General features: G+C 39.5%; 1 protein-coding gene across 1 annotated transcript; it reads right to left on the bottom strand.

The window, feature by feature from the left end:
* Positions 1 to 4,476: 4,476 nt before the first annotated feature.
* lrrc9 (leucine rich repeat containing 9) lies at positions 4,477 to 17,998 on the bottom strand. The gene is made up of 32 exons (XM_054614388.1): positions 17,924 to 17,998; positions 17,291 to 17,509; positions 16,952 to 17,092; positions 16,651 to 16,714; positions 16,484 to 16,554; positions 15,605 to 15,787; positions 14,988 to 15,143; positions 14,640 to 14,848; positions 14,364 to 14,495; positions 14,068 to 14,247; positions 13,813 to 13,933; positions 13,351 to 13,486; positions 13,117 to 13,257; positions 12,907 to 13,034; positions 12,322 to 12,495; positions 12,115 to 12,234; positions 11,713 to 11,904; positions 11,503 to 11,628; positions 11,192 to 11,332; positions 10,819 to 10,996; positions 10,451 to 10,671; positions 10,233 to 10,355; positions 10,003 to 10,133; positions 9,791 to 9,899; positions 9,551 to 9,690; positions 8,870 to 9,006; positions 8,192 to 8,409; positions 7,277 to 7,345; positions 6,263 to 6,388; positions 5,147 to 5,336; positions 4,764 to 4,920; positions 4,477 to 4,684 (listed from the first exon to the last, which is right to left on the bottom strand). The coding sequence occupies exons 1-32, from the start codon at positions 17,978 to 17,980 to the stop codon at positions 4,651 to 4,653; spliced, it is 4,524 nt and encodes a 1,507-aa protein (XP_054470363.1). The 5' UTR covers positions 17,981 to 17,998; the 3' UTR covers positions 4,477 to 4,650.
* Between the last annotated feature and the right edge of the window lie 56 nt (positions 17,999 to 18,054).

Raw genomic sequence — 18,054 nt, 5'->3', positions numbered from 1 at the left:
TAGCAGTTTTTTATTAAACGGCAGCTGCATGCTGAGCACTGAACACACACAATACACAGAGTGGAACCAGATCAACATCCAGATGAGTTTACATACCAACAACATTCGGAACACAATGGATTATAACCTGTGCAGTTAATCTGTGATCACTTGTGCATGGAGTTCGGAGTAGAAAAAGCAGACTATAACTTTGTCACATAGCTGTTTGACAGGTGACACTAGATATATATTTTTTAACAAATCAAAGTACTAATTTAAGTGGGAATAAGTGATGATAAATGTTCTGTAGCCTAAAACTGTCAATATCATATAGGTATAAGATTAGAATAATAGAATATAGAATATTAGACTGTGATTGTCAGTTTTTCTGTGAGTGGGAATCACATTCAACTGTACCAATCAGTATTAAAAAATGGTATTGTATGAAAAATTGACAAAACTACAGTAATGAGGCAACTAAAAAATGCAGATACCCTCATCAATAAACAACAAAGGATCCAACGTGCTTTCCACAGAATAATGAAAAGGCCATCACTCTTTGCAATAGTAATTACATCAAATGATACATTAAGGGCTTGTTCATCCTCCATCTCCTAAATATATTCTTAACCTTTCTCTTGCCAGTGTCTTTAAATCCTGCGCTTAGTCGACCCCAAAATCTGACATAGGATTAGAAATATTAATATTACATTCTAAATCCTTGTTATAATGTTCTTAATACAAAAAAAGCAAATCCTACAAGTATTTTATTATTTCAATATAATGAAAGTGTTTGTGGTCAAGTGTCTGCCTCTCCAAAATGTTGATTTACATAGAGAGGAGGGCAAAAAGGAGGATTCATGAAGTGATCAACAAAAGGCCAAAATATCAACACAAAGAAGTAATCTGTAGCCAAGGAGATTAAATTGTTTTTGTTATTCTTCACTTGGGCTGAGGGGATAAGGGTGAGCAGGATGTTGTGTTTCCTTGTCATCTTGAAAAAACAATTTCTTCTCTTGTGTAAGACACAATAAACTGAAACAACATAAAAGCATGTCAGTCACGACAACATGTATTGCACCCTGTAATCCTTAGATAGTACCACTTGTTTAAAGTCATTACTCCATTTTTGTTATAGCTGCCTGATGAAGAATATCAACTTGAATTAAGACTTAAGAGTTATTAGAGGATGCAAATGCAAATATCATGAAATGAAAAAGGCTGATAACAAATTGGCAACAATCTGCAAAGAGCAGACCATCTGATGCTGGTCGGCAAATTGATTTGTGTTAAATTTACAAGGAAATTGGATATTTGTCGGTTGTTTGGTTACCTTTTTTTTTGCCATTTTAACCGAGTGAGACGCTCTGTGTGATTGAAATAATGTGATAAATGACACACAAGTTCCATAATGTGATAAATCGCACATAAATCCAGAAATGAAAAGCAGTTAAGATTTAATGCTGCCATCCAAAATATCAGCACAAATAATAAGAGCATTTTCCTTTTCATAATAATTGTCACTCTCACTGCATTCTTTTATCCGTATTTCCTCTCTCTCCATTCACTCTTTATTCCCGGGAGCCTCACAGAAAACAAATTACAGGAAAATGACAAGCGACAACAATAACTCAATGACAGACTTCAAGACAAGCAATATGGCAAGATTGTTTTTGAATAGAGGATGTATTTGTGGGGATGAAAAATGAACTCTGGGACATAATATGCACCTTTTGAAAACAAAATAATCTATATTTTCATTATCTGAATTTGTTTGCCATCAGCAGCCAAATGGGGAGAAAACATTTCATTTTTTGAACATCAATTCCAGGTCAAGTGATGATGTTGATGTTGATGTAATTGCAACCTCTACCGAAGCACTCCTAATGTTTATACACGCTAATAAATGCGTAATGCACCTGGAGTTGTTGTTCATCCATTACATGTACTGCGCATAATGCTTTGATAAGCATTGCACAAGATGCAGCATTATCTTCAGCATCAAACATCAATCAATGTCATCCCTCTCACTTCACCAACAACATCAACCAACACTGGAACCTGAGTATATAGCAGTAAAAACACAGTCCATTCAGCAATTATTCACAGAGTCTTGGACTAATGGTGCTCTGAATTCACAGACACAGCAAATGTAGGGAGTTAGTGGACCAGAAGTAATGGCCCCATACAGAGCATGTGTTTTTCTATGTGGACATGTGTGTGTGTGTGGGAGGGAGAGCATCATCTATAACGGATTCAAAACAAGCACAAACATTTCTAATTATGAATCCCGACCACAACTTCAGAGACCAACTCACTTCCCCCCCCTCTCCACCTTTTCTCTGTCTCTCTTCCCCCCACCCCTCGTTCCCTACCGCCCGAGCCAGGCTCCATATCAGGCAGATGAAAACATAACCTGTCACATTCCATCCCATTAAACCAGCTACGAACCATGTGGTCTACTCACACGGAGGAATGAAAGAGAGAGAGAGAGAGAGAGAGAGAGAGAGTAGTGCATCTGAATTCACTCAGGACTGATGAATTATTCACAATCTTTATGCTAATGTCATTTTAATGTTAAAATACTGACAGAAATGCAAAGGGAAGCATACTGTATGAAGGGGTATGCTCCTTATAAACTTACACTACACATATACATACAGTTGCATTAAAACAGTGATATTTCTAACATATCCACACTGCACATACTGTACATCAATATAAAGTGCGTAATTATCCTTTGCAATACGTAATGCGTTAGAGAGCTCTCTCAGAGCTCCCAAATCTGTGCATTAGAGTTTATTTTTATTTTTATATGTGAGTCCATCAGCTGCCATTTGATGTCAGGCAGACCAAGGTAATGACAGTGCACTCACTCGCTTAATGCTGGGAATTAACACAAATTAAGTGAAGTTAAGTACATGCATTAGAGGAGCTTGTTTGGGGAGAGCTTTTTCACTGTTTGCCTCGCATGTTCAGCAAAGGCCACACAGGCAGGGGAACACAAAACTAAAGCATACACACATAACCGCCCTCAACTGATAAATTGCTATCTACAGGGCAAGTGGTAAGTACATTGAGGACTGATTAGCAGTGTCGTATAGGGAGAGCTAATGGAGCTCTAAGGACACCTAGTGGTCACATTACCGCCACAGAGTTCATGTTGGTATTAGAAATATGACAGAAATGCTGCTGCTTCTATAAGGGAGATGAGGGATGTTTTCTCTGTATGATCGTATTACGGTAATACGCATGTTTTTGTTCTGCTGTTTTTTGTTTCTTCGGCTTTTTGGTTCAATTTGTTTCACCATTATCACTATTTTTTAGTTGTCTATTTTATATACTTTTTTTCATGCACAAATGGAATACTTTATACATGTAACATATTGCAAATGCACTGTAAATTAAGCATCATCTTTACTACAACGAAATGTTTATGCTTCTGACTTCACTGGATTCAAAGAAATGTCCTTTGGAAAGGGTGTTCTTAGTATACCGCTCTGCTTTTGTTAACAATATATGACAAATGTTTCCCAAACCGTTGTCTAAACTTAATGTATGTTGTGTCTTTTTTAACAAGCGTGTATTACGATGAAGTACAAGTCTCAAGTTAAATCAAACAATAATTGAACTCTACAAGAAGTTGGTGAGAAAGATAACAACAGTTTGCACAGTGGCTAGGTTGATTGATGTAAACAGATGTACTATCTAAACACATGGGGGTTTTCATCCTGCAATGATCAGTTTAGTGGTCCCAGAATGAAAAGGTTTAAGACCACATACTATGGGCTGTATCCTCATTTAAGGATCAGACTGGTGTTTTTGGTAACTACAGGACTCTAGGCTAAACTGTCAGGAAGACCGGAAGGATTAAAATCTCAGTTTAGCAGAACTAACATCAATATCAAGTAGAGTGGGTTCATTTTCACTTACAACACACGAGATTTGCCTATTAGTCAGAACTGCGGAGGGCTTTTCGAAAAGAGGCTAACATGATGAAACTGACAATCTCTGAAATCCATTTGGACCTCATTCAAGATTACATCTTTATCTGAGTGACTGCAGATTATTGTCCACAGAGAGGTGTGCTTAAGCCGGATTATCCACTTGTTGGGGATCCATTTGACCCCATGGAAGCAGCATGCCAGCCTCACACGCCCTTACATCTGTGGGTGTTTTTTTCACTTGTTCTGGGCCAAGGATGGGATAGCAGTAGAAATGACACCAAAACCTCTCATCCTCAGATTACCATGGTTAGTGATCCACATATGTGGATAAAAAACAAGGTCACAGTCATTATAAATGCATTTGAAAGGGATGCATTACATGTAACCTTCACGTAGCCTAATTTTTCTTTAACCCCAAACATGTTTAAGCTTAAATTTAAAAGTGGCCATGGTTTATTATTGATATGTAAGCAGAAAAAAACATTAAAAAAGGGTTAGTTATATTTAAAAGTTATTTATTTAAGACACTTGAATGCCATATGTTCTGAACAGTTCCTCATTAAATATGTGTGTATTCAGATGCTCATATACATTAAGGCACACTTACAAAAACCTTAGGCTCAAGATATGGTGCCATAAGGTACTATGATAAATGATCATACCACATGGCTATTGCATGTGTTCACCTTAGTTTCATCTGAGCATGCTCCACCTCTTCTATCAGCTACAGGGGTGGAGGTTTGCCACCATTTGGAAATCTGCAAAATAACAAGTAGGAGAAAAAGTCAACTTATATTCTTTTATCTATAAAACATCTTGATTTTTGGATTTACCAACCTGCTGTCTTGCTCCTGGGTGGGATAGTTGATGATGACTCTGTTCCCATCATGAAGGAGACCTGTGGTTGGCAGGTTGCTTCCTGTTCTTCGAATGTGTCTAAATGTAATGTCAGCTTGGCCGTTACGAACAGCATTACCGTGCTTGTGCTTCTTGTCTGAATTGGGAATTAATACAATAGTGGGGAATAAGGGTTGTCAAACATGCGGTTAATTTAATACACAGAACAGTTTTCTGGTATATATAAACTAAAAAGTGAATTATATTTACTGTATTATAACTTAAAGACCAAAAAAGTTTGTGTCGACCTCAAGCTTGTTGTTACGGCCAATCATATTCATCAAGAAACTATTGATCTTCAAGAGGAGAAATGTCACACTCACGCTTGTATGTGAAATGAGATTGGGACTCGTCCACGTTGCTTGGCAGGATATCGTGCCCATGCATAAAGTTCTGTAGTCCACCACTTATAGTCATTCCTCTTAGAGGGGTGTTTCGAGGCATGTGGGGTAGGAGTCCAGGTAGGTTTATTTCAGTGGTAGGAAGAGACGCTCCAGGATGTTGGGAGAATGCCTATAAGGGAAATATGAATTAAGGACCACGAAGAAGATTGAAGTAATACTCCAGGACAGGATTACATTTAAAAACATAAGCAGATATTCAGATAATGTGAGACTCCAGGGCCAACTCAATGTCTTTAACCTACTGACAGTTGCATCCTAACTGGAACAGTTTCTCTTTTCTCTACATACATGGCCACTACTGTCACTGCAGGAGATTAGTTGCTTATTGTTCCACATATAAAAGCATCTTATCGGGGAATAATAAATACTAATCATCAACAACAATGTTCAAATCCAAACAAAAGCAGTGGCACAAGCTGAAATTGACGGTCAACCGAGATGACAGTTATGAGAGTCAATAGGGGGAGGTTTGTGTTTTTAATGAGAAAACCCAGGACTTCTACTCTGTCATTTCCACATCTATGATGCTAACAAGCAGAGGGGGTCGTGTTGACCTGGCTAATAGGGGGTAAATCCACTGGTGCATTATCGGCCGGGCACATTTCATCTAATCAGCAGGATGATGCCAGCAGGCTTAGGCTGCTTTTAATTCAGAGCTGCAGGAGAATTACTGCCTTGGTCTCTCATTACATGAACATCAAATCAGTCAGACTGAAAGAGTTTGATCCAAGCTTTCCCTTTAATTGGCAGCTATGGTTTGGTTGTTTGTCTTTTGATTCTTTCAGTATGACTCATCTTACCTGATAAGAAACTTTTAACACTTTTTGTTCATTGGGATATAAATACTGAAGCCTTTTATTTTGTTGTGTTGTCCTTAAAGAAGTCAAATTCAAACCAAAACAAACCAAAAAATACTGCATACTGCAATACTACAAATACCTTTGTGTCCTCAACGGTAGCTATCGTGTATGTATGTACAGACATTCTGTTTGCGATTGTTTCTTTGTGAGTATACATGTTGTGTGAAGTTCTCACTAATGGATCAGCACTGAGGAGTTCAGCCCTGGTCCTCTCCTCCAGGGTGATCATCACTCCGTCCAGGACCTGCAACTGGGACAGACGGAGCACCATCGCTGGTCTGTGGAGAGAACTTTTGGCCACCTGGAAGAAAAAAAAAAGGCACTTGTTTGGTGAAACAACCAGGTGATAAACTATAGAGTTCAGCATTTTTATTGTGGAGCATCAGGGGCGCTTGCCCTGAGACATCTGGGATAAACATGATGCTATGGGGCTCCCAATGTAGTTATAATGTTCCCAACAGCTATTCCAGTGAGCCAGCTGACAGCAGCAGATAGCTCCCAGCTGAGGGCACCCTCTGGCCAGGGTAGAAATTCAGCCTGTCCGGTCATAGAACTTCATGTTCCTATAGGACACTGCTGCTGTGATTAAGTTGTGAGTGCGTGCCAATGGATGTCCAGTAGAGAGGAGAAGACAGAATTTGGCCAGGGAACATGGGTGAGGTAGCAATCTCATGCTGTCAACAGCAGGAGGTATTGTCTCCAGGGTGGCTGTTGGCCTCTACCCCCTGGCAGGATTAACCCCCCCCCTATGGGAAGAGAAGGGGGGATGGGGTCCAGCAGAATAGAGGCGCCCACAGCTGAGCATTGCCCAATGGACGATAGAGAAGCCCTGGGTTCCAGGCTCTGCTCTGGCCTGATCCATGAGCTCCAGATGGGCGATGTAAACGGGCCAATAGTGCCCTGCCATTTGGTCAAGGGATTTGTCTCTGATGCCGGCCAGTTTGAGGCACAGCAGATGGCCCATCATGTAATCGCTTAATTTGGAACCATAGAGTTACACTGGGATAGTGGTTTGGATTGTGCAAGTGAGAAATGGAGCGCGCTTTTGATCAGTTGTTAGCGAGTGAAAGAATTCAAAGTGCCCTGTGACTGAAAGCTAGTAGATCAGATCGCTATGCAAAATTCCTAATAGGAAAACAAGCTTGTAAATATTTTGTGTTTTTAATGCACAAACACTGGTGGCACTTACCGGGTTGCCAACAACAGAGAGCTCAGTCAACAAAGGAAGAACTTCTAGTTTGTCAAGCTCTGTGATGTCCTACAAAAAGTAAAGAAAACAAAGATTTTATTAAAGACCTTTTTCTTAATTTATTCACTTCCCCCTCATTTTGCTTTTTCTTTCCCACTGGTTGTTGCATACTGTGTTGAAAATGGAGAGATTTGCATCAGAGCTGGACCTTTCATAATTTTGGTATAGGAAGGATGGAAGCAGCTGATGGGAGAGATTACATGTGTGAGCTCTCATTAATCTCATGAGAGAGTTTGGGCACACAACAGGGCATGGGGGTGTTTTTTCTCATTCCCAGGTTTATGGCTGCATTTGGCTGTAATTCAAAGACGCCCCCGCTGTGAGAACTGTAGTGCTGGGGTGATTGCTGTATTTTATATCTTAATTGAATGCATGAAAACATTAAGGATGAGAAGGGAAGAAGGAACTAGCAACAAAAGTGCAAATCACTCGCCCTGGGTGAGAAGCAGATGCAGACTGAGAAGCTGATTACACGTTGTCCTGATTGTTCCCCTCTTTCTTCATACACACGGCCCTGACCTTCAATCAAACTTGATTCTCCTTAATGCTACCCCTCGCATGCCACAGTGGGGTGGTAATGACTCATGATTACTATACTTCATGTCTTACTTTGCAAATGCAGGGGAAAGTAATACTACGCTGCATAAAATACATTCTTAAACATCTGACACATTTTTCCTATGAACCAATCAGTAAAATCTGGATGGTGGTAAATCAAAAACTGCACAAAAGCTTACCGTGACCTTGGTGGTCACCTCAGGAAATTAAGTCTTTAAGGCAGTTTGAAAGAAAATCTGAATGTAAACATTAAATTATCCAGCATTTAAGGAGATCACTGCTGCTGGAGGAGTATACCTGCAGCTTGTTCATGCCTAGAAAGAGCTTGCGGAGTTCAGTCAAAGGATCAAGATGGTTGAGCTCCCGGATCCGGTTCTCTGCTAGGTGCAGTTCCAGCAGGACGTTCTGGGCTATGAAAGAGTTTTCAGCCAGAGCTTTGATCCGATTCCTGTCTAACACAAGCTCTCTGAGCTGGTGAAGCCCCTCCAATCCTTCCACCTGGCTGATCTCATTACCTATTGCGAGAGAAACCTCATCAAAATAATGTAAAGATATCTCAAACAATAGTCAGTAGAAAATATTTCTATGTACAAAAAAGAGAGAAATTTGCGCAACATAAACAATATGAAAGGCAGCGTTTAAAGGCAACATTAACATTTGTTTGGTGTTACTCGGGTACCCTGGTGTAAAATGCACTGAAATTACAGAGATGGCTTTGAAAGGTTTTGAAGAAAAAATTAAGAATGGACAAGTAACGTTGGCTTTGTGGCAAAAATCCCGCTGACAAATAAACCCGATCAAAAGCCTTCAAAACTGGTTGAAAGAAAGACAGTCATTCTTTTCTTCAAGTCTCATCTCCCACCTGGCCTACAGTGTATGGGAGACTTTGCTCTTAGTGCTTGCCTTTTCACAGGCTTCATGCACTGCACTTTTAACAGGCTGTGTGAGGGAGGGTGGTACGCCAACCATACATACCTTGAAGGAAGAGTGCTTTAAGATTGGTGAGCCTGCTGAGCTGCAGATTGGCCATATTGGAGATGCCATTGTGACTCAAATGCAGCACCTCCAGGCTGCCCATCAGCGGCTCCACACTGCCAGTGGCCCCAGTTTCCCTTAAACAAAGTCACAGAATGACAGCTTCAAACCTCTGTGGTTAAATGAACATCTCTTTCTCCCCCCCGCTGCCTCATTGAACTGGTCAGACCTCACACACGCAGACCACCTAAAGGCAATCACAGCCAGGGCAAACAAAACCATGTCCTGTCACAGCACTGCTGATGCACTGGTTTCTATAAAAGGACGTGGTTGGAAGATCATATCGTTATTCACACGGTATTATGATATTTAAAATATATTTTTGCATTAATATTTAGTTTATTTTAGGAATAGTATCTCTAGAGAGAATAAATATTAAGTTATTTTGAATCAAATCAAAACATCTTGAAACCGTGTTTACAGCTAGATTTTTATGAGGGTTTATAAGCAACAACTGTGATAAAAATCTGATACAACTGTCAAGAGACAGTTCACCCATTGGATGGTCAGTGCTGCCCCCTAAAGGTTACAGTTAACACATTCATCTGAAGATCATTCTTCACACTTGGCAACAGTCGAACATTGTTAAATGTAAAAAAACTGAAATAGGAACAGTGTTACCCTTTGCCTTTGGATGGGCTCTGTTGGCCGTAACCACTGGAGTGAACTTTGCTGTGAAGAATCTGTCTGTTTGTGAGAGGAGCCTGAGTCTTCTGTCTGGGCAGGATGGACTCAATGTGGTTGTAGTTCAGACACAGAGCCTGTAAAGAAGACACTGGAAGTAATTTATTTGTCCATGGCTCAGGTGCATTTCAAGCCAGCCTGTTTAAAAAAAAAAAAAAAAATCTGTGTAATTTATACTTTGATGTTGGGAAGGTAAATGAGGCCAGAAAAAGAGGTGAGGTTGTTGTGGTCTAAGTTGACACTGCGCAGGGTACAGAACAGGTCTGCTGGGGACAGATCAACCATCCTGTGGAGGAAACAAACCCATTTAATCAGCCTCGTCTTCAACACTATGTAAATCACTATAATCACACTTTTGTGTTTATATGTCTGTTTAGGCGGGCTATTACCTAATGGAGCAGGACTGCAGGGTGAGGTAGGTGATGTCTGTGTAGTTCGAGTGGCCCAGCTTCTCTGCTACCATGTCAGGGTTTAGTCTTCCTCCAAACATATCCTTTGCACTTTCACACTCAGTCACCTCCTAGAGAAAACAACAGAAAATACAAAACACTGGATATAATGATGTCATCATCATTACAATATCTGAAAGGTTTGACTGGTTGTGGTTGTGTGTAAATACCACTGCAATGCCATCCAGAGCTTTTAGCGAGGGTAGGTGGAAAACCACATAAATCCGATAGTTTTCCAGTTTCTCCACTAAAGGATTCCCATAAAGATCCAGAATGATCAGGTTTGTCAATCCCTGAACAGAAAGAGAAGCATGTGAGCTCAGACAGCATGCATATAAAACAGGGGGAAAACTCTGAAACCTCCTGTCCTTCTTTCTCACCCACTTACCTTCAGATAATAGATGTCACGTGACGTAGAGATTTGGTTGTTGCCGATGTAGAGCTCAAGAAGGGAGCGAGCTCTCTGGATGCCATGCAGGGAACTGATACAGTTGTTCTCCACAGACATGAAAGACAGATTAGGCAGCCGATCTAGGACTGATGCGTCCAGACTAGACAGCTGATTCCCATCTAAACTCAGTTTATTTAGGCAATGCAGTTTTGATAGTCCTGAAGAAACAGAAGGCAACACAGTTACAAAAACAACTATGGCTGCTGAGCTAAAGGTTGGGGTATAAGACTTATATAAAAAACAACTTCTTTTTTAGGTACATCTGAATGCTGTAATTTAATTGTCAAATTGATTGTGTGATTTACCATTGAGTGAGTTTATGCTGTTGTTGTTTAGGGAAATCTCCTCCAGCTTCAAGCAGCTGTCAAGACCCTCCACTTTAGAAATGTCATTATCATTGAAGGAAGCCCAGCGAAGGTTGACCAGCTTATTCAGATTGATCAGTTTGGAAATCCTCTGGCTGTCAAGGTTCAGGGCAGTGATCTGGGAAAAAATTCAGGGCCACAAACCCATATAAAATCGATAAATCATTACATTTGTTAAACCTGTTTTACAATTAAATATTTTATGCCACAGTATCAACATCATGCATCTTAGTAACTCCCTTTCGGGTGCATTTTTATTTTTTTATTTTAGAAATCATTACTTTAGGGAGAAACCCACAAGTCTGTAGCTCACCTTTGCAGTCCAGTCAAGCTCCAGCTCTCGTGTGAGGCCCTGGGGTGCAGGACTGAGAGGACATAGGAGCTGGGCTGTTGACAGCAGACTTAGACTGCGGGGTCGGTCACTGTTGGTTCTCGACTGAACCAGAAGAGATGCCTGTGAGTGTCAACAAGTCTGATTGAGTTACAGTGCATCCTGAAATATACTGTTAGATGTTCACAAACTGTATGCATTCTTCATTGGAGAATGTTTTTACTTTTTTTAATGCTGTCAATATTAAAATTTACGGAAAAAAACAGCAACCAACGATATCTGTAAATCTTAACCTGGTTAATTTTGGATCCAGCAGCCATCTGAACAGCATAAGCAGCCTCCTCCTCTGCTACCATCATATCGTCCAGGTGAGTGAGGGTTGTTAGACGGCCCAGTATGGTAATTCGAACTGTTTTGGACTGAAAAAGGGGAAATAAGTTTCCTCCTCATTGTTCCTTTTACAATATATATTTTTGCGATTTTTACTTGATAACCTTACGCACCCTGATCCAGGGGTTATATCGGGTGTCAAGCTTCAGCAAAGCAGGTGTGTGTTTTCTCAGCACAGATGTGTCCTCTCTGGCCTTGGTCAGCTTGTTCCAGCGCAGGTCGAGTTGTTTGAGCTGTCCCAACCTCCTCAGCCCTTCTAGGGTCACTAGGCGATTGTAGCTAGCGTCCAAAAACTCAAGGTTGGGCTGTGTTTTAGGTCACAGAGATAATAGATGTTAAATGTTTCCACTTTATGCCATTGTCTACAACACAGTCTCTCATATTATGTGTCTCCCCACTACAAAAGTTAATTCAATATTACAGAGGTAACTATGCTGCTCTCTTATGACTTATGACACTGATTAATTCAACCTTAATAATAACATTTCCTATTGTCGTCCCCTGTCTCGCCCTACCATGTGAGAAATGTCATCCAAGTGCGTGAACTCATTAAAGCTGATGGTGAGATGCCGCAGAGCTGTGAGGCGGGAAATCTCCTTTATTTTACTCAGACTGTTGCCATGAAGGTTCAGAACCTGGAGGGTCAATAGATTGAGGATTATCGTGAGTACATGACATGACTTCAAAACTCAAGTTGTCGTTTGAAAAGCCAGAAAACTTACAGTGATTTGACTGAGGACATTGGCTCTGGCCACATTCAGCAGAATTTTATCATCCAAACTCAACAACTTGGGCTGCGGTTTCAGCACAGGTTCCATGTTGAGGACTTCCCTGTCTAGGATGATATCGTTGGTCGGAGTATCATCAATGCCTGTGCTGTGTGGCTGTTCTTGATCCTAGTAACAACATAACACAAGGAATATGAACTGCCTGGTCAGAACATAGTTATTGACTTGTTTTGGGTATTAAAATAAAATGTGGATTTGTAAAACAACTATACAACTATGGAAGAGACAAAAAAAATCTGAATTATGTTTTATCATCTGTGAGTATTGGATTAAAGCCATGCTGCTGAATTTCGATAACATGAGAGTGCACTGAAGAGTTATGCAGAAAAGAAGATTTATCTATCTATATTTACGTCATAGATGTGACATATGTATAACAGTAAGACAAGATTCCTTTTGAACAAGAAGCAACCAAAAGGAAGCACTTAGATTTAGAACAGAACTGGTCCAAGTACTATTAATGAATCATGTAGCATGTCAAATGTTATAAAAAAATTACAAAACCAAATCATTATTTACCCCGTTGGTGATGTATTCAAAATAAATGTTGTACTCAGGCAGGACAAGCTCATGGTCAAACACAAACCACTGTCTTCGTCTGGGACTGCACTCAGGACCTGTGTGTGTTTTGGTGGAGTTGGATCTCTCTGAATGAAAAACACACAGATGTAAACACATTTCACAAATACTGACTGAAAAAGTATTGTTTTCATTTGTAATACAGCATACCTTCACTTATTGCAGTTCTCTGCTTAGTGTCCACATTGCGATAAACGGAGCAGGCTCTGGGATATCTGCTTCTGTCCAGCGGGTCTCCCTCTCGGATAGGCATGCTGTGTCCCACAAAAACTTTGGAAATAATAATCTGACCTGCAAGCAAAAAATAGCAGCATTTTAGAAAAAAAACCCCAAAAAACAGTAACAGCAGAGGGGAAATGAAAACTATGAGCAAAACTAACTCACCGTGCCTGAAGAGTATTGTGTCGGTACTGTGCTTTGAATCGTCCTGGCTGGCCTGGTGCAGTGCATGTTCAATTCTGGGCTGTTCAGCCACACTCAGGCTGTTCGATAAAGGTATAGCACCCTCTCTTTCCAATGCCTAGTTCAACGTCACCATGGTAAAAGTCAGCAAGATTTGGAGTTTATGTGAAAACAAGGAAATGACAGACCCTCGTGTGTAGTTATGCTGTACACGAAAGGTGGAGTTTTAATAAGCTATAATTTCACACATTTCTCTCCTTCTATTATTCATGGCATTTTTCTTAATAATCAAATATAACTTGTAGAAATTAATTTTTGCAACTGCTGTTCATTTTGTTATGTATAAGTAGTGAAATTACTAATCCATGATTTACTAGTTCAATGTTCAGAGGAATAAATTATGGTTGATGGGATCGAGTGTTGCGGGAACAGAAGTAAACACACCTTATATTGTTCGGTTGTTTTGAAGCCTTCCTCTAGAATGCTCAAAATTTCTTCCCTCTCGCAATTTTTCTCAGGGTCAGCTATGTAGAACAAGTGCTCCAGCCGACGTCTGTAATTTCTACTTCAAAAGTTTAAATTAGATTCAAGTTCTAATAATGATGACAATAGTAAGGTTAAAATGCCTGTTAATCATTGGGAAAAAACTCAACCACATTTCACGATTTACGTGAAACGATCACGTTTAGATTAACTTACTGTGAAGAAATAGCAGACTCTTCACTTGCTAGAAGGGTGTGAAGTTTGTCCTCAAAGCGAAGCCTTAAAGCACTGTTGTGGATGCGGATAACTCTATTGATCTTAATGCCAGCGATGTTGTGAACCTTAAAGTCTGAATGAGAAAAGCGGGAATGCAGGAGGTCGCAACAGGAAGTAAACCTGTTGGGCACATAAAATAGAAAAATGTGAGTTAAGTGGGGGTCTGCTTTTGATTTGTCCTTTGTGAACTGAAAATGTTTGTAATTGTATTTCATAATATTGTACCAAGTACGTACCATGGGTCTGTGGAGCAGCCCTCTTCCAAACGAATATTTCCAACACTTTCTAGCTCCATCAATAGAAACTGGACAGTATATTCCATCATGTTTGTGGCTTGTTTCAAACCCCGCTCATACCAGGCTTCAATCCTGAATACACAAGGGGAGCATTATTTTTTTCACATTAGGAGTTTGTTTAATCAAACGCTTCAATGTAGGAACATGCACAGTATGAGACTAAATTCTATAAGGCACATTCAAATATTTCTTTGTATCTTATTAGAATATACAGACTCATCCAGCCTCCTCGTCCATAGCACCAGTCTCTCCCTCAGCGCTTGAATCTTGCTGAGTATTTTGTGCTCCATGGCTGGATCGCGATTGATGTCAGTGGTTGGGTCACTTCTGTCGATTGAACCTTCAACCAGGTGGCTGGATCCGTCCTCCAACGTGCAGGAAGACTTCTTAACACTAGCTGGCACCTTGGAGAGCTCACCTTCAAGCTAGGTATGCATCCAGATAAAAACAGCTTTCTTAACTTTGAACAACAGCAAACCTGAAGCTGGAGATTACAGCTAAATAGCTGTTCTCTTTTTACAGCTGTCAAAATAATTTCAAAAATGTTTCAAGGATTGTACTTACACTCTTGAGGGCATGATTGAGTGTTCTGATGCATTCTTCCGGTAACTGTAACATAGTTTTCTTCCTCTCCATCAGACTGAGCCGGACCTCTGCCAGGTTCCTCTTAGCAGTACGTACACGCATGTTGTAGTACATCATTTTCTTCATTACTGTGGACTAAAGGGGAAAAAAGGCAAACAAAAAAAAATAAACAAAAGTATTACATTTTTTATATAGACAGCCATTGTTAAAAACAGATTTTATGTTACTCGCTACCTCAATAAGGTTTCAAAAGATCAAGTCAAGCTACATTAAAGGGAAATGTGCATGGGTAATGCAAAACACCTAGAGAATTTTGAAATTAAGAAATGCATTAAGAAATTGTGTCTTGGATTCAAATATTGTTGTAACTCCACTGAGAAACAACCAAATACAGAACAAATATGTGTGATATTGTATTTTTTTCTAATATCTCTAAAGCTAGCTTAAGAAAATGTAAGGGAAATGTTGATAGAACTTTAAGCAAATCATTAGCAATCGACATAAATCAAGAGAAATTGTATCCTCTGACGAGAAAAACAAAGACTATGATAAGCTCTGTTGGTGTAAAGCAGAAATCCTGCTGGTCCTCTCAATACCTCAGCTGCTTCTTTGACGTGCTTGCTGAAGACATCATAGGTGTCAAGTCGCTGAAGGCCTGGGATGTGGTAAAGAACGTGTGTGGCGTAGTTGCACAGGAGACACACTGGGTTTGGGGTTGACGTTGGGTCCTTCAGTGCTAGTTCTCTCAGATAGGGTAAGTGTGCAAGCAGGGTCAGCTCCTGTTACACCAATATCAACAACAGAACACACAGACAAGATCATTAACAAGGTTTCTCTTCACTCTAAGGCTCAGGTTGTTCCCTAAAAACACAAAAGACATTATATATACAAATCAGAGGTATTATGGCATAAGATTTGTATAAATATGCTTCACATCAGCTAAAAAGAAATGTCACATCATAATGAAAAAGAAAAATACTGTGATTCTGCAGTAGTTGCAATATACTGGGCTGAGTTGTGACTAAAGGGGGATTGCAGGAATATGATTGAGGTGGTATTCATCCAATCAAAGCTAGAGCCAAGAAAACGTCCCGTCAGAATGACCTTGAACAACACAATGACTAAGTACAAATGCTTTGAATGAGTCTGTCTTGTCTAAAGTGTATTACTGACTAACACAAAAAATGTTATATCACATCTCATATCTTTTAGTCATTTAATTCTTTTCTATAGATGCAGTAATTAATGTATCATTAAATCCAGAATGATATAAATTGAAATTATGCTACTAAATACCTTGTTGAAGGTCTTGTGAAGCCAGTCGATTGTAGAATTAATTGAAAATGTGACCTGACCCCGACATTTCACAAGAATTTTAAATAGTCCTTATAAGACCAAGGATTTTAATAAGATTTTACAAATAAGTAGGAAAACATCTCACAGAAGAAATGTCAATAGCATATTTCTTTTCTCACCTTAAATGAGCTGATCTTGTTCCCGGACAGATTAAGATTCTGAAGGCTGACATTAGGATCAAGGCTATGCCCTTAAAAGAAGTTTAAAAGTATTTTATTATTTTCAAACAGCTCACTGAATCGCAATCAAACTTGACACAAAAATACAGAGGAATCTAAAAACCTACCAATCTTTTCAATATTGTTGTCGGCAAGGTTTAGTTCTTTGAGGTTTTGAAGCGTGTTCAAGCCCTTTGAAGAAAAAAAGCACACATAGCAGATACTTGATCAAAAGGAGCACGCTATTTTGAAAGAACATGCTGTCATATTTACTTACTAGATTGTGTAAAATACTGTTTTTGTGAGCCAAATCAATAGAAATGCAGAAAAAAATCCAAGGTTAACACATATTGTAGAATGTTGTGTGATAAACATGTAAACAGACAGACAGATAGACAGACAGAGTGTCTGATGGACAAGAGTTCAAACCTTTATCTGAGTTATGCAGTTGTTGTTGAGCCACAAGACTTCTAGGTTGATCTGCAATTCTAAATTCTCTATTTCACAGATCTGATTATCATAAAGGTAAAGTTTCTCTAGTTGTAGACAATTCTGAAGCCCAGATATCCCCTGCAAAATAAGAAGATAGGACACATTATTATTTAATCAACTATGGGTTGTGATGGGGGGGGGGAGAGAAACTCTGCAATAAAACAATAAGCTGGACTCACTCCCAATAAAAAAAACAATCGCACTCTAATAAGGCATTACACATTGCATTATTGTGCCATTATTACTAAAAAACCTTACCAGCATCATCAAACTTACTGTCAGATGGCACTGGACCACCCAGAGCTCCCGAAGCAGAGGACAGCACTCAAGTCCTTCAATGTGTTTTATATCCTGGCCCAATATGGAAAACTTACAGAGCCTTGGGAAGAACGAAAGGCCAACCATGCGGGGGAAACCAGAGAAGAAGATCTCCAGGGAGCTGACGTTGCTTCCTTCTTGTGCAATGTTTTCATAGGACAATCCATTAGCCAAGCACTGTTGATACAAATATTCACGAAAATCATGATTTGAAAAAGAAAATGATAAGGCAGTGAAGTAATACAAGCAAAAACAACATTACAATACATTACAGTCATTTAGTAGATGCTTTTATCCAAAGCGACTTACAATAAGTGTATTCAACATAGGTATTCAAGAGAACTACTAGTCACCAGAAGTCATAAGTGCATCTCCTTTCTTAAACAAGCATCTAAGAGCATAAACCAGAGCAAAAGTACAGAAACAAACTAATACGAATACAATAAGTGCAACAAATAATACCATTGCAACAAATTTCAGTAATGTACCATGAATTCAGTTGTTGGAAGCTGTAACAAATATTAAGACTGACTATCAACCTGGAAACCATTTATCATTTTAGTCAAATGAATGTGAATTTCATATACTCACCAGTTCCTTGACCACCTCCTCGTCCCCACGGTGCCTCTGTTTCTCACTCTGTATCATAACTTGTCTGCCTTGTAATTTATTTGAATTCAACCTTGCATGGAAGAAAACAACAACAACAACAACAACAACAA

This window comes from Anoplopoma fimbria, chromosome 15, assembly GCF_027596085.1.
Source record: "Anoplopoma fimbria isolate UVic2021 breed Golden Eagle Sablefish chromosome 15, Afim_UVic_2022, whole genome shotgun sequence".
Taxonomy (NCBI): domain Eukaryota; kingdom Metazoa; phylum Chordata; class Actinopteri; order Perciformes; family Anoplopomatidae; genus Anoplopoma; species Anoplopoma fimbria.
This window is presented reverse-complemented; position numbering and strand designations above follow the sequence as displayed.